The sequence below is a fragment of the Lolium rigidum genome, chromosome 6, assembly GCF_022539505.1.
Source record: "Lolium rigidum isolate FL_2022 chromosome 6, APGP_CSIRO_Lrig_0.1, whole genome shotgun sequence".
In the NCBI taxonomy this organism is placed as follows: Eukaryota; Viridiplantae; Streptophyta; class Magnoliopsida; order Poales; family Poaceae; genus Lolium; species Lolium rigidum.
Window position 1 is genome coordinate 92,116,110 of NC_061513.1, and position 12,890 is coordinate 92,128,999.

Below are 12,890 nucleotides of genomic sequence, written 5' to 3' on the forward strand. Positions count from 1 at the left end.
ATTTGTTTTCTGGCCTATTGTGTGTATAGGTACATAGAACGACGAATGTCCACCTCTGCTGAGCTTTTGAGCCAGTGAATCGAGCTCTGAGAGCCACTCCCAACAAGGACGCGAGGGCATCATCAAGCTCATGAGATTCATGCTCTCTGGTATGTTCATGAAAAGCATTCGCCCGTCGTGTTTACTATACCAATTCTCGTCATACTTGCCTTTGTTCCAATGCTTTTTTCACCACTTTTGCGCCTTATGCAACATGTTCTTGAAACATCTTGTTGGCATAATGGACTGTTGTATGTCTTGATGATGTCATCACACTCCTTCATAGAATCTCAAGGACCATGTCATACATGTGAGGAACACCTTATGGATCTTGGTGCCACTTGTCACACAAAAAGTTGCTCTCCTTTGGATTTCTCATTTCATCTATGGCAATTGAAATGGATTCTTTGAAACTTGAGGGATACTCTGTACCGGCTCACGCCAACCATAATTTCCCCAAACTAGAAGTTTCATAGCTTTGCCATTGTCACAACAATTTTGACCAAATTTTTTCCACTATTACTTGCCTTTGAATGTGTCCATTTATTTGGGACAACGCTCATACAACACATTTTTGACAACTTTCACAAGAATTTTGCACATGAAACACCCTTTGCTTTACCAAAGTTTGAATACACCTGACACTCTTTTGTCCCCATTTTTACCAAATGTCTCCTTGAGAAAGGACTTGATGCTTCGTATTTGCATGAGAGTTTATTATTCACCCGATAACAAAATTGGCATACTAAGCTCTCTATATCGCAAGTTGCTTTTCCCCAAGTTTTTCTTCAACTACGACTTTATCCCTCCACTACTTCATGGGATAACCGTCACATGTAACGTGACGCCCAGCACCACGATCGAACTTAACCTGCAAGGACAACGAGGGCTGGCCAGCACCAAAGAACATGCTGCTTCACCAAGCTGCAAGGATCAACGAGCGTGTAGATATCATCAATAATGTGGCATGGAACATAAGAAATTATAGATACGTTTGAGACGTATCACCTTGCCGAATGAATCCCGAGCGAACAAGACGAGCAGGCCCATTCTATCAATATCGATCACAGCCGAGCCGCTCGAACGAATACTCCTCTCGTCTCGTAACTCTAACAAACGACGGTTCGGACTTCGCGCACGAGGACAGAGACGTCTCCGCTTCTCCGCCCAGGTTCTCGATCTCATCGATCAACGGGGAAACAAGAGGAATCTCAGCGACCGATCCCCATCGCGCGAACGCCGGCGGCAGGCAGGCCGCGGACGTGCTGCTCAGGCGCTCAGCAGCTCCTCCACGGCTCCACCAGGCGCAGGCGATCACCGTGCTGCACGGCCTCGGCAGCTCCTCCCAATCGCCCAGCCAGGATCGGACTTCATCAATTAACAATTCTGCTTCTACAGAATCAACTCGGTAGTTCCCTACTTCACTGAATTTCTTAATATTTCTGTCTATGTACGTTTCCTCGAATCAACTCGTAGTTCCCCGAATCAACTCGGTAGCCTAGTACGAATATGCATGATGCAACATTTTCTTTGTCAAATTTTCGAGTCTCACGTTAAGCAATTATTTGTCAAAAAATGCAGATATATAATGGACAAATATCTTCTCAAAAGAAAAGCCCAAGATGTTCCAGAAGAGCTGAATTGGAAAGAGGAAATTCAGTATGATCCAGGCAAGAGGAAATTGATAGAAAAGTATCATCCCAATTTGAAAGAACTTGTAAGAAGAAAGTACTTGGCTAATGGTCCTTGTCGCCCAAGAGATATTGCTTTTCAATACTCACCGTTTGGGGAAAAAAGGAGAAGGTTCAATCCGATTGGTTTGATGATTATGGAAGTTGGCTTGAATACAGTGAATGGAAGAACAAAGCATATTGTTTTTGTTGTTTCTTGTTTAGGGACCGTGGCAGCAAGAAAGAAGCCGGGTACGAGGCATTTGTTGTTAATGGTTGGGACAGCTGGCACATGAAGGCGAGGCTAAAGGATCATGTTGGTGATGTCGATAGTGTGCATAATCAAGCAATGAAAAAATGTGTTGATTTGTTAAGAAGAGATCAACACATTGATGTTGCCATTAACATTCAAACTGATGCTGCCAAGAAAGCTTATTTTACTCGACTAAATGCCTCAATTGACACAGACTAGACTGTTGCTCAAGCAAGGATTACCTTTTCGAGGCCATGATGAGTCGAAGAACTCCTTCAATAAAGGTAATTTCTTGGAAGTTCGTGACTTCTTAGCCGAGCATGATCCAATTTTAGGCAAGGCTATGGGAAAAGATGCTGCGAAGAATGCTATGATGGGTTGTCCGGAGGTCCAGAAAGATATTGCTGAAGGTTTTGCACATTTCATAGTGCAATCTATTCTGAAAGAAGTTCAAAATAATGTGTTTTGTTTGCTTGTTGATGAATCCAGGGATGTCTCTTGCAAAGAACAAATGGCAGTGGCCTTGAGGTATGTTGATAGTTCAGGGGATTCTAAAGAAAGTTTTGTTGGTCTTGTTCATGTGAAAGAAACAACTTCTTCATACCTCAAGACTACAATTGATTCTCTATTTGCAAAATATAAGCTGAGTTACAATCAAGTTAGAGGACAAGGATATGATGGTGCTAGTAATATGTCAGGTCAGTTCAATGGCCTCAAATCGCTGATAATGAGAGAAAATAGCACACCTTATTATGTTCATTGTTTTGCTCACCAGCTTCAGTTAGTTGTTGTGGCTGTGGTAAGAAAGCATAAAGAAGTTAGTAATTTCTTTAGTATGATTACTACCTTATTAAATGTGGTGGGTGGATCTGCCAAGCGCAGGGACATGATTAGAGATATCAATCTTGAAGAAATGAGCAAAGCTTTAGGTTGTGGGCAGCTTACAACAGGCACAGGGCTGAATCAAGAGCAATGCCTTCAGAGACCCGGAGACACTCGTTGGGGTTCTCATGGTAAAACACTTAAGAGCTTGGTTGACTTGTTCTATTCAGTTATTAAAGTTCTAGAATTTGTGGGAGAAGAAGACACTGACAGAACAAATAGAGACCAAGCAAATGGTCTTCTCGTGTACTTTCAGTCTTTTGACTTTGTCTTTTTTTTGCATCTCATGTTGACAATTCTTACAACTACAAACACATTGTCATTAGCGTTGCAGCATGAAGGATCAAGATATTGTAAATGCCATGAAATGTGTGAAGTCAACAAGAGATGTTTTGAATGAACTTAGAGAAAATGGATGGGAATCTCTGATAGATGAAGTCCATAATTTCTGTGAGAAACATGATATTGAAGAGTTGGACATGGAAGAAGCCTATGTAAATCCAAAAAAGAGAAGACAGGTAACTGGAATTGCTAACAAACATCATTATCAAGTTGATTGTTTCAATGATCTTTTTGATTGGCTAGTTCAAGAGCTTGATGGTCGGTTCAGTGAGACATCCTCCAACCTTCTTGTTTGGTCGGCGGCTTTGAGTCCAAGAGACTCATTTCGTGATTTTAATTTGGAGAATTTGATAAATTTGGCTAAACTATATCCTCGAGATTTCAATTCTGGAGAACTGAGGGATCTTGATAAGGATCTACGCCTCTATATTGCTGATGTACGCACAGATGATAGCTTTTCCCACATAGAAACAATCACTGAGCTTTCTAAAAAATGGTGGAGACAAGGAGGCATGTTATGTATCCTTTGTTTTATCGGTTGTTGAAACTAGTGATTGTGTTGCCTGTTGCCACTGCTACAGTTGAGAGGTGCTTTTCAGCCATGAAATTGGTGAAAACTTTTTTGCGCAATCGTCTCAATGATGATAGCTTGAGTCATGATGTAGAAGAAATGAAGAAGGTCACCAATGATCAAGTGGTCAAGTATTTCATGTCTTTGAAGAGTCGAATGTACTAAAGAAGTAAAAAAGGTAATGTGAACATTTTAGTTACTTGAGTACTACAATTTCTGTCATTATACTATCTCTCATTTTAAAATTAAGTATGTTCCGTTTCTTGTAGGTTCTTGAGCATTAGTAGTTGGGGCGTTTGATCATCCACTTTGGCATTTGGAAATGCAAGGAATATTTTAGTAACTTTGTCTTTTATTTTATTATTATTGTACGCACTTTTATTTATATATACAATATGCCAAATTATCTTTTGTTACAAGCTACAAACCATACTTATATATAGTAGATTGTTGCTAAAAAAATTCTGCTATACTAAGTAGTGCATCAGGGTGACTCGAGCTCCAGCTCCGCCACTGGATCAAGTGGCATCACATTGACCACATTTTCCGCTGGTCTCCCACACTATTAACTCTTAAGCTAGAATTTATCATCAGGGTGATTTAGAGCCGTCAAATAGTCGTAACTTTTGCTGTTTGATTGATTGCAATGCTGCTAGCAAAGTGAAAATTAGCGTGCCGACCAGGGCAAAGGTGCGTGCGCGCGACTGACCCAGTCAATACGGTGGTCAATCCGAGTCTATCCATTTAAACACACGCCGTTAAAAATCTCGTAACCTCGCTCTGCAAGTGAATAGTGTTGAAGGATAGAGAGGGAGAGAGATTGGCGGAATATGTTGGATGTATTATTGAGCCTCATGGGCGAGTATATATAGGCGTACAGGGATCATCTTGGAGTGCAAGACAAGACACAAGATCTATCTCAATCCTAAACTACCTAAACCGTACGTATACCAAATATATCTCTAACACTCCCCCGCAGTCGTAGCGGGAGCGTCGTGAACAACATGAACGACGTGGACGGTCAGACTGGAGATAAACCGAAGTCGACCCCAGAAGGCTGACACTCCCCGCAGTCGTAGCGGGAGCGTCGTGGATGGTGTCGCGTCGCGGATGCTTGGACTGTAGAAGAAGCTGGTGAGGCGCAGGCGAGGTGGTAGCCCTTTGTGCCGATGTCGAGGTAGCCGAGAGCGTGGGTGCTGCAACCTTGGTCGGGGTAGCCGCGCGAGGGGATGCCGTGGTCGATGTCGTGGTCGGGTGCCGGTGTCGAGGTAGCCGCACATGAAGCCGCAAGCGCATAGTGCGCGAGGAGAGTGACGGAGACGCGTCGAGGCAGTGTCGATGCCGAAGTCGATGCAGTCCGAGCCGTCGAGGACGAGGTGCTGCCCTAGTTTTGTCAGAACTAGGCGCACGTCGGGGATGAAGGCATACTCCGGTTTCGCCAGAACCGAGTACGCAAAGACGAAGTCGGCGACGCGGTCGAGGCAGTCGTAGAAGAGTCGATGCCGATAAAGACGTTGTCGAAGCCGATGAAGACGAGGCGCCGGCCCGAGCTTGCCGTGCTCGGGGCGCGTCGGGGATGAAGGCACGCGTCGGTGTTGCCAATACCGGGCGTGCGAGGGAAGGGACCATCATGGACTGCTAGGTCGTGGTGGACGGAGACGTAGAAGGCGGCGAAACCGGCGGTGACCGGGAGTGACCATGCTCGGATGCCTAGACCGTAGAGGTGGCCGGCGAGGCCTGCGACGACCAGAGTGGTCATGCAGGGTACCTGTGGTGGTGCGGCGGCGGTACTCGAAGTTGGCGAGGAGGAACCCGGCGGCTTGACGTAGACCTTGCGCTGACGGTGGTGACCTGTGCCGATGGGGCGGCGCGGTGGTGGCCTCGGACGTCGGTGCGCGGGGGACGGCGAAGGTGACTACGTGCAGCGACGCCACGGCCCGAGGGGGCGGCGTAGCTGTAGAGCGCGAGTCGGTGCAGCGGCGGGACGCCACTAGCGACGTACACGCCTCGGAAGGCGCGTCGTTGGCTAGCGACGTGGACCAAAGGCGGCGGCGCTGCGGCCCGAAGGGGCGACGCAGCGGCAACCCGATGCTCGATCGGTGGTAGGCGCGTGCTCGGGGACGTGCTTGGCGGAGACGTGTACGCGCGCCATGGCGTGGACGACGTGCCGCAGATCAGACTCGTTGGCGACGTTGTCGGTGATATCCCGGGCGATGACGGCGAAGACGGACCAGCGATGGAGACCGCGCGGGCGAGACAGCCTGCTGCGTCGCACGTAGGCGTCCCGTGTGTGACGCGTGTGGCTGTGTCGCGCGGTTGATGAAGATGGCCGGTGCAGTCGACGCCGAGGTTGGAGTAGAGGCGCAGGTGGACGACGGCGATGGGCGACTCAATCCGATCTATGATCGGTAAAACCAAAAAAGAAAACGCCGGTCGAGCGACCGGCGAGCAAAAAAGAAAACCAATCTACAGATTGGAAAAAAAAGGACTCGAGGGCAGCGGATCAACGGATCGGCGGACGAACCCTCATACGGATTGTGCGGCCCCCGGAGTAGATCATGGAGATCGATCTCCCCGGGGGCGGCGCCACGCGGAAGCTTGGGCGGCGGCTAGGTCAAGGAGCGTGCCGCTCTGATACCATGTTGAAGGATAAAGAGGGAGAGAGATTGGCGGAATATGTTGGATGTATTATTGAGCCTCATGGGCGAGTATATTTAGGCGTACAGGGATCATCTTGGAGTGCAAGACAAGACACAAGATCTATCTCAATCCTAGACTACCTAAACCGTACGTACACCGAATATATCTCTAACAAATAGGCTACCGTTACCTTCCCGAGACAACACATAAAGCAGCGCCCAGTGGCGAGCGAGCGGCACACTCTTCTCCTTGCACTAAACAAACCCTCCCCAGGAGCAAAAATTCCCCAAGCATCCGGAGTTGCTGACAGCGAACCCTCATCCCCCTCGCCGCTGCGAATCCGCTGCCCGCGTCTCTCCCAAATCGAAGCTCCAGGCTTAGCTGCTCGGGCTGGGGTGCTGTAGCTGTTAACTTCGTGCTCGAGTTCGCGTGGAACGTGGCTCGCCTGAACTGGGATCCCGTTGTGTTCCGGCGGAAGGTCGGATTTGAGAGCGGCCAGTGTCATCTCGGACCATTGTATTCGCCGCCAGCTTGTCTATAGCCCTGCTCGTGGTAAGTACAGTCTTGATGAGTCTTCTTGGTTTAGTTTGATTCATGCGATGTTGTTCAGTCTTCAGTCTTTGATGAATGCTATCTGTTATCACTCAAAAAAAAATGCTATCTGTTGGTTTTTTCTGTTCGTCTCGCCTCTTTGTTTAGAGAGATTCGTTGAGTGTTTGATGTGTATTACTTTGCTCAGCTCAGGTCGTTTACTCATCAAGTCCGCGTGACCAATAATAGTTTGTTCAGTTCAGCTCCTCCCCTGTCAAAATTTGTGTTCTGACTGTTGCCGTTGTTTTGTTTCAGAAAATAGAACGGGCCGTGGTGCCGGCCTGAGCCAGTCGAAGATCCGAAGCGCACGCGTTTTCTACAGCAAAGCATTGCTAGTTCATAGCCATTTTTGTTTACGAAAATGCATCCCAAGGCTCGAATCCACGCAGACCCGGCTATGGAGGTTGACCGTATCGACTGCTTGCCGGACGCACTCGTCCTGCTCATCCTGAACAAGCTGGCGGACGTGCGCTCCCTCGGCCGCTGCTCCGCCGTGTCGAAGCGGCTCCACGGGCTCGTCCCCCTCGTCCACGACGTCTACGTCAAGATCGACCGCGTCGTGGCCGTGGACGGCGACGCCGACGACGCACTCAACCTGGCTTCTCCCAAGCCCCGGCACATCTTCTCACACTTCCTGAAGCTGATGCTGTTCACCATCGTCAAGCCATTCCACAGCATGCGCAGCCCAGGCGGCGCCGGCATCAGGCCGCTGTTCCCGCACCTCGCCCCGCATTCGCCCGTGCAGGTGCTGAGGAGCTTCACCCATGTCCGGAATCTCCGGGTGGAGCTCCCCTCCGGCGATGTCGGTACCGAGGACGGGGTGCTGCTGAAGTGGAGGGCCAAGTACGGGAGCACGCTTCAGAGCTGCGTGATTCTCGGCGGCACCCTGGTCAATCGCAAGCCTACCGGCGCCGCTGGGCACGAGCCGTCGGCGGAGGACAGCGGAAGCATGCCGGAATCTTTCTATACCAACGGCGGGCTGAAGCTCCGTGTCGTGTGGACCATCAGCTCCCTGATTGCCGCGTCGACGAGGCATTTCCTTCTCCGGTCAATCATCAACGACCATCCGACGTTGAGAAGCTTGGTCTTGGCGGACGCCGACGGGCAAGGCGTGCTGTCCATGGGCATGGAGCAGCTCGAAGAGTTCAGGGAGAACCAGCTGTCAGCCTCGGCGTGTTCCAACAGGACGCAGGTACCGGCGTGCAGCATGAAGCTGAAGTACGCGCCGTACCTCGAGCTGCCTGGTGGCTTGGCATTGCAGGGCGCAACTCTTGTTGTTATCAAGCCGTCTGGCGATGGGATTGGTGGTTGTCACGTCAGTCGGAAGGAAACTGAAGCTTTTGTTTCAGGCGCGTTCGATGGACCGTTCAGATTCGCGGCGAAGGCACTGATGAAGAGACGCACCTATCTTTTGGAGATGAATGGTTTCTAAGCCTGTTGTTCCTCAAGGTGGAAGCCTCCTGATCAAGGTTGGATAAAAATCAATACTGATGCATGCTACCATCAAGTGGCTCAAGCTGGGAGTATGGGTCTAGTGGTGAGAGACAGCCAAGAAGGTTTAATACGTGCTCAAGCATTGTGGTATGATCATGCAGCAAGTGCTCATGCTATGGAAGCACAGGCCATCAGGGATGGTGTGAGGCTAGCAGCTGAATCGGGATACACAAATGTTATAATTGAAAGTGATGCGAAAGAGGTTGTACGTCTATGTGATGAAGCTGGTGACAAATCCGAGATTATGGCAATCTGTCAAGATATTAGAGAGATTAAGAGAGCTTTTAATAGTTGTAGCATTTCTTTTGTTAGACGTGAAGCAAATCAAGCTGCTCATCTTTGTGCTAAACAAGCTACCGTTGATAGGAAGAGATGCCTGTGGATTAATTATAACCCAGGTTTTCTCAGTGACACTCTATAGTAAGTAATAAAGCTCTCTGAATTCGAAAAAAAAAAAAGCCTGTTGTTCCTCGAGCTGTTCATCAATATAATTTTAGTGCATCCCCGCTTTTCCCTTCTATTTTATTTTTGTTGGCTTGATCTCCTCTAGCGCACTAGTCTATCTGAGAGCTTGTTCTGTCGTGTATTCGTGTGTGCATCTCAGTGTGTGACACAAAACACAGTAAGTAGATCTTCACTTGGACCGGGTTGGACCATCGTATCTTGGGTTAGGCTTCATGGGCCGTCACAGCCTTCTAGTCCTAGGTGAATTCAGGGTTCCGCTCTCTAGTCGTTTCCCATATCTGGTTTTTTTTTTTCGAAACACAAGTATAGAAGCAGATGCTCACACATACATATATACACTGACCTTATGAACGTACGTACACATACTCTATCCCTGTAAATATCTCCAAAAGATTGAGTTCAAGAAATTGATCCGACTGGTCATAAGATCGACGAAATCACCACGGACACCTCGATGTCGATGAGAACATCGCCACCCACTGAAAAAATATTTCGCCTTTTAATGAGACACTAAAATGTTAAATTTAAAATTTGAACTCTGGTGAGGTAGAGGTGTTACTGCCCTCCTAACCATCTAAGCACAGGTTGGTTTTCGCATCCTGAACATTTCATCCTCCTGTTAGTGCTGAATATAGGTTACGATCAGTAGGGGAGACCTGACACGTTGTCACAAGACTAGGCTTCAAAATACAGTTGATCATGTACGTGTGGCTCAAAGAAATGGGGACTTTGTTAGGGTACATACGACTTAGATTACATCATCTTGTGTATCAATATATTAGGCTTCTTGGCCGTTAAGTCTTGTACCATTATATATATCTCATGAGGGTTCAATTCATATAACACTAGAAATTAGGGATTCTGCAAAACATGATATTAGAATGGTTAAATCTTACGATGCCGATCCTAGGTTTGTTTTACCACTTCGGCATCGCGCTGCTGTAAGGGTATATTGTTCCAACGTGTGTTTTTGATAATTAATGGTAATTCTTATGGACTAGTGTTTTCATTGAGTATATATGAAGAAATATTTCATAGGTAATTCGTGTAGTCTATTTGTTGAATTCAAGTGTGGATATCATGAAGATAAAGATATACCTTGAATATTAGCATTAAGATCATCGATTTGAAGAGAAGAATATGATATAATCAGGAAGAAAAAGTGAAAATGGAGTTATTGTGTGGAACTCATTTTAGTCATGCTCTACCTTATGTGTTAACCAATGGATAATCAAAGTGTTATGTTAAAGCATGAACAGATACAAGGTTAACCAAAATTAAGAGAGAAAATTAGATTCAAGCTGATTGACACACAATGGCAGGCACATGAAAAAGTAGAGGGTGGGCACACATACAAAAATAAAACTGCACTCCCCTAATCTTATAAAAGATTGACAAATACAAGGCCAATTGATTGGCAACATTTATATTCAACACATACATTTTACAATAAAAAATCGAAGAATGAAAAGAGTCTTGCATGATGAAATATATCATAAAAAATAAATTACGTTATTAGGATTTCTTAACTCTACGCTCGGGTGCTTCCATAAAAGTTTCAATCATCCCATCTTACTTACTTTGAATAACACACCTCGTTCAATAAATTTCATTAAGCATTGTTCATGATCTCATCACCTATATGATTTCTAAATATATTCTTCACAAGACTCATCATAGAAAACACTCTTTCAACACTAGATGTCACCACCGATAAGAGCAATATCAATTTGAGAATTACAATAGAAACTAAGTAACATAAATATGAGCTATTGGTTTCCATTTGTTACCATAAATCCATAATGGAGCTATCTCTTCCTAATCAATCCTTAATGTGGCTATGCCTCTTCATAATCAACATGAAGGTGATGAATTCTCAAAAACAAAAATGAAGGTGATGCAATGTGGCTATTCCTCTTCATAATAAATTCTACAATTGAAATATAAAAAATTAACATATATATAACCTATTGCTCTCCATTTATCAACATAAACCTTAATTCTGAACAGTTATAGTAATTTATTAAATAGCACTACATAACTGAGTAATGCCACTACAAATAATGGGCACACAACATCTGTACAAATTGATTTAATATCACTACATAATTGATTTAATATCACTACAAATAATGGGCACAAAACGATAGAATAATGGGCACAATGAATTGCAGCATACGATTCTTGCTCTTGCTGGGACTACACTGCTACTGCCTTCCTGGCTACTGGACTGCTACAGGCTTGCAGCGGCGAGCAGTGGACGGCTGAATGCCGTAGCCGAGAAAAACTGGAGCAGGAGGCGAGAGCAGAGGAGCCGGTGGCCGCGGGCTGGGGGATACGGAGAGGGGTGAGCCAGGGGAGGGCCAAGCCGGCGAGGAGATCTGGCATGGCGCCTGACGAGAGCGAAGGGGGTTCCGCCCCGGTTGCAACAACCATGGAGTGGGCGGGTTCTTCACCAGCCTCCTTGCAGCAGCCTTCACCCACGGTCCCTCCTCCAGTCGTTCAGCCGACGGTGAGGAGAAGTGGGAGGTTTGCTCTTTCGGAGGATGGGGCGGGGGTGACGGATGAGGACGTCATGCAGAGAGCCATGCGACGCAAGGGGGAGATGAACCTTGATACGGCAGGTATTAAACAACCGTCTAAGTCTTTTGTTTCTTTTTCAGATATTTGTATTACTTCTAATTTGAGTAGCCTAGGGGTTTCCTTGGGTAGTCGGTCTGATGAGATTTCTGTTTCGGCTAATGTGTTGAGACAAACAGAGCTTGACCGTTTAACGGTTGCTCCGAATGTCTCCACTGGGCCTGAAACGGCAATTATAGACGATGATGATGATGATGACATCCTAGATGGTCAAATTCTCTCGGCTATAATTGGCAACATTTCGAAGTTGATTTAGAACACGCGGAGCTTAGTTCTGATTTACAAGCGTCCGAACGTGGTTCTCGATCATCGGCTGGAAAGAAATCTCGAAGGTATGGCAAGAATTCTAAATCTAAAATAGTTTCTCGATGAATGGCATGTTCCGGAATAGCAGAGGTCTTCGTGACTTGGCTAAGCATTCCCACATTGCTGATGGTTGTAGAGATTATGATTTAGATTTTCTTGCTATATCGGAGACGGGTAGGCGAAATTTCTCTCAAAGTTTTCTCGACCGATTGTCAGGCGGGATTAACTTTCAGTGGTTTTCTCGCCCGCCCCGTGGTAGGTCAGGGGGCATTTTACTCGGCGTCCGCATAGACACCATGACCGTTTTGGCTAGTTCTGATGGAGAGTACCACATTAAACTCGACATTCAGAATAAAGCAGACGGTTTCATGTGGAGTCTGGTCGCTGTGTATGGTGCCGCCCAGGAAGTGTTTAAGGCTGATTTTTTACGTGAGTTGGTAAACCTTACAAAGGATAATCCTTACCCGGTTTTAATCGGAGGTGATTTTAATTTGTTGAGGTTTCCTCATGAGAAAAGTAAAGGCCGCTTTGATGGTCATTGGTCTTTCTTGTTCAACGCTGTCATCGATAGCCTTGATTTAAGAGAGGTGTTTATGACTGGTCGGCAGTTTACTTGGGCAAACAGCTTGCCGAAGCCCACATACGAGAAACTAGATCGTGTGTTGATGGATACCGAATGGGAAAATAAATACCCTATGGTGTCAGTCCGTGCACTAGAACGTATTGAAAAACTGTCTGACCACGCTCCCATCCTTTTAACCACTGGGAATCCCAGACCCGTTTGTAAACGGCCGTTCAAATTTGAACTGGGCTGGATATATCGAGAGGGATTTCATGATATGGTTAAAAGGGTTTGGGAATGACCGGTCGGGGGGAGTACGCCTATCTTGAGATGGAATAATAAAATGTGGTCCATGCGCAAACATCTCTCTGGTTGGGCTGCCCATACGGCTGGTATTCTTAAAAAAGAAAAGACTCGCTTATCAAATGTCATTGA

At 46.4% G+C, this 12,890-nt stretch overlaps 1 protein-coding gene across 1 annotated transcript; it reads left to right on the forward strand.

Moving 5' to 3' along the window:
* The first annotated feature begins 6,582 nt into the window (after window positions 1-6,582).
* LOC124665613 (F-box protein At4g18380-like) lies at window positions 6,583-8,428 on the forward strand. Its single transcript, XM_047203008.1, has 2 exons — window positions 6,583-6,949; window positions 7,244-8,428. Exon 2 carries the CDS (start codon window positions 7,350-7,352, stop codon window positions 8,418-8,420), a length of 1,071 nt encoding a protein of 356 aa, XP_047058964.1. The 5' UTR covers window positions 6,583-6,949; window positions 7,244-7,349; the 3' UTR covers window positions 8,421-8,428.
* Window positions 8,429-12,890: the final 4,462 nt, after the last annotated feature.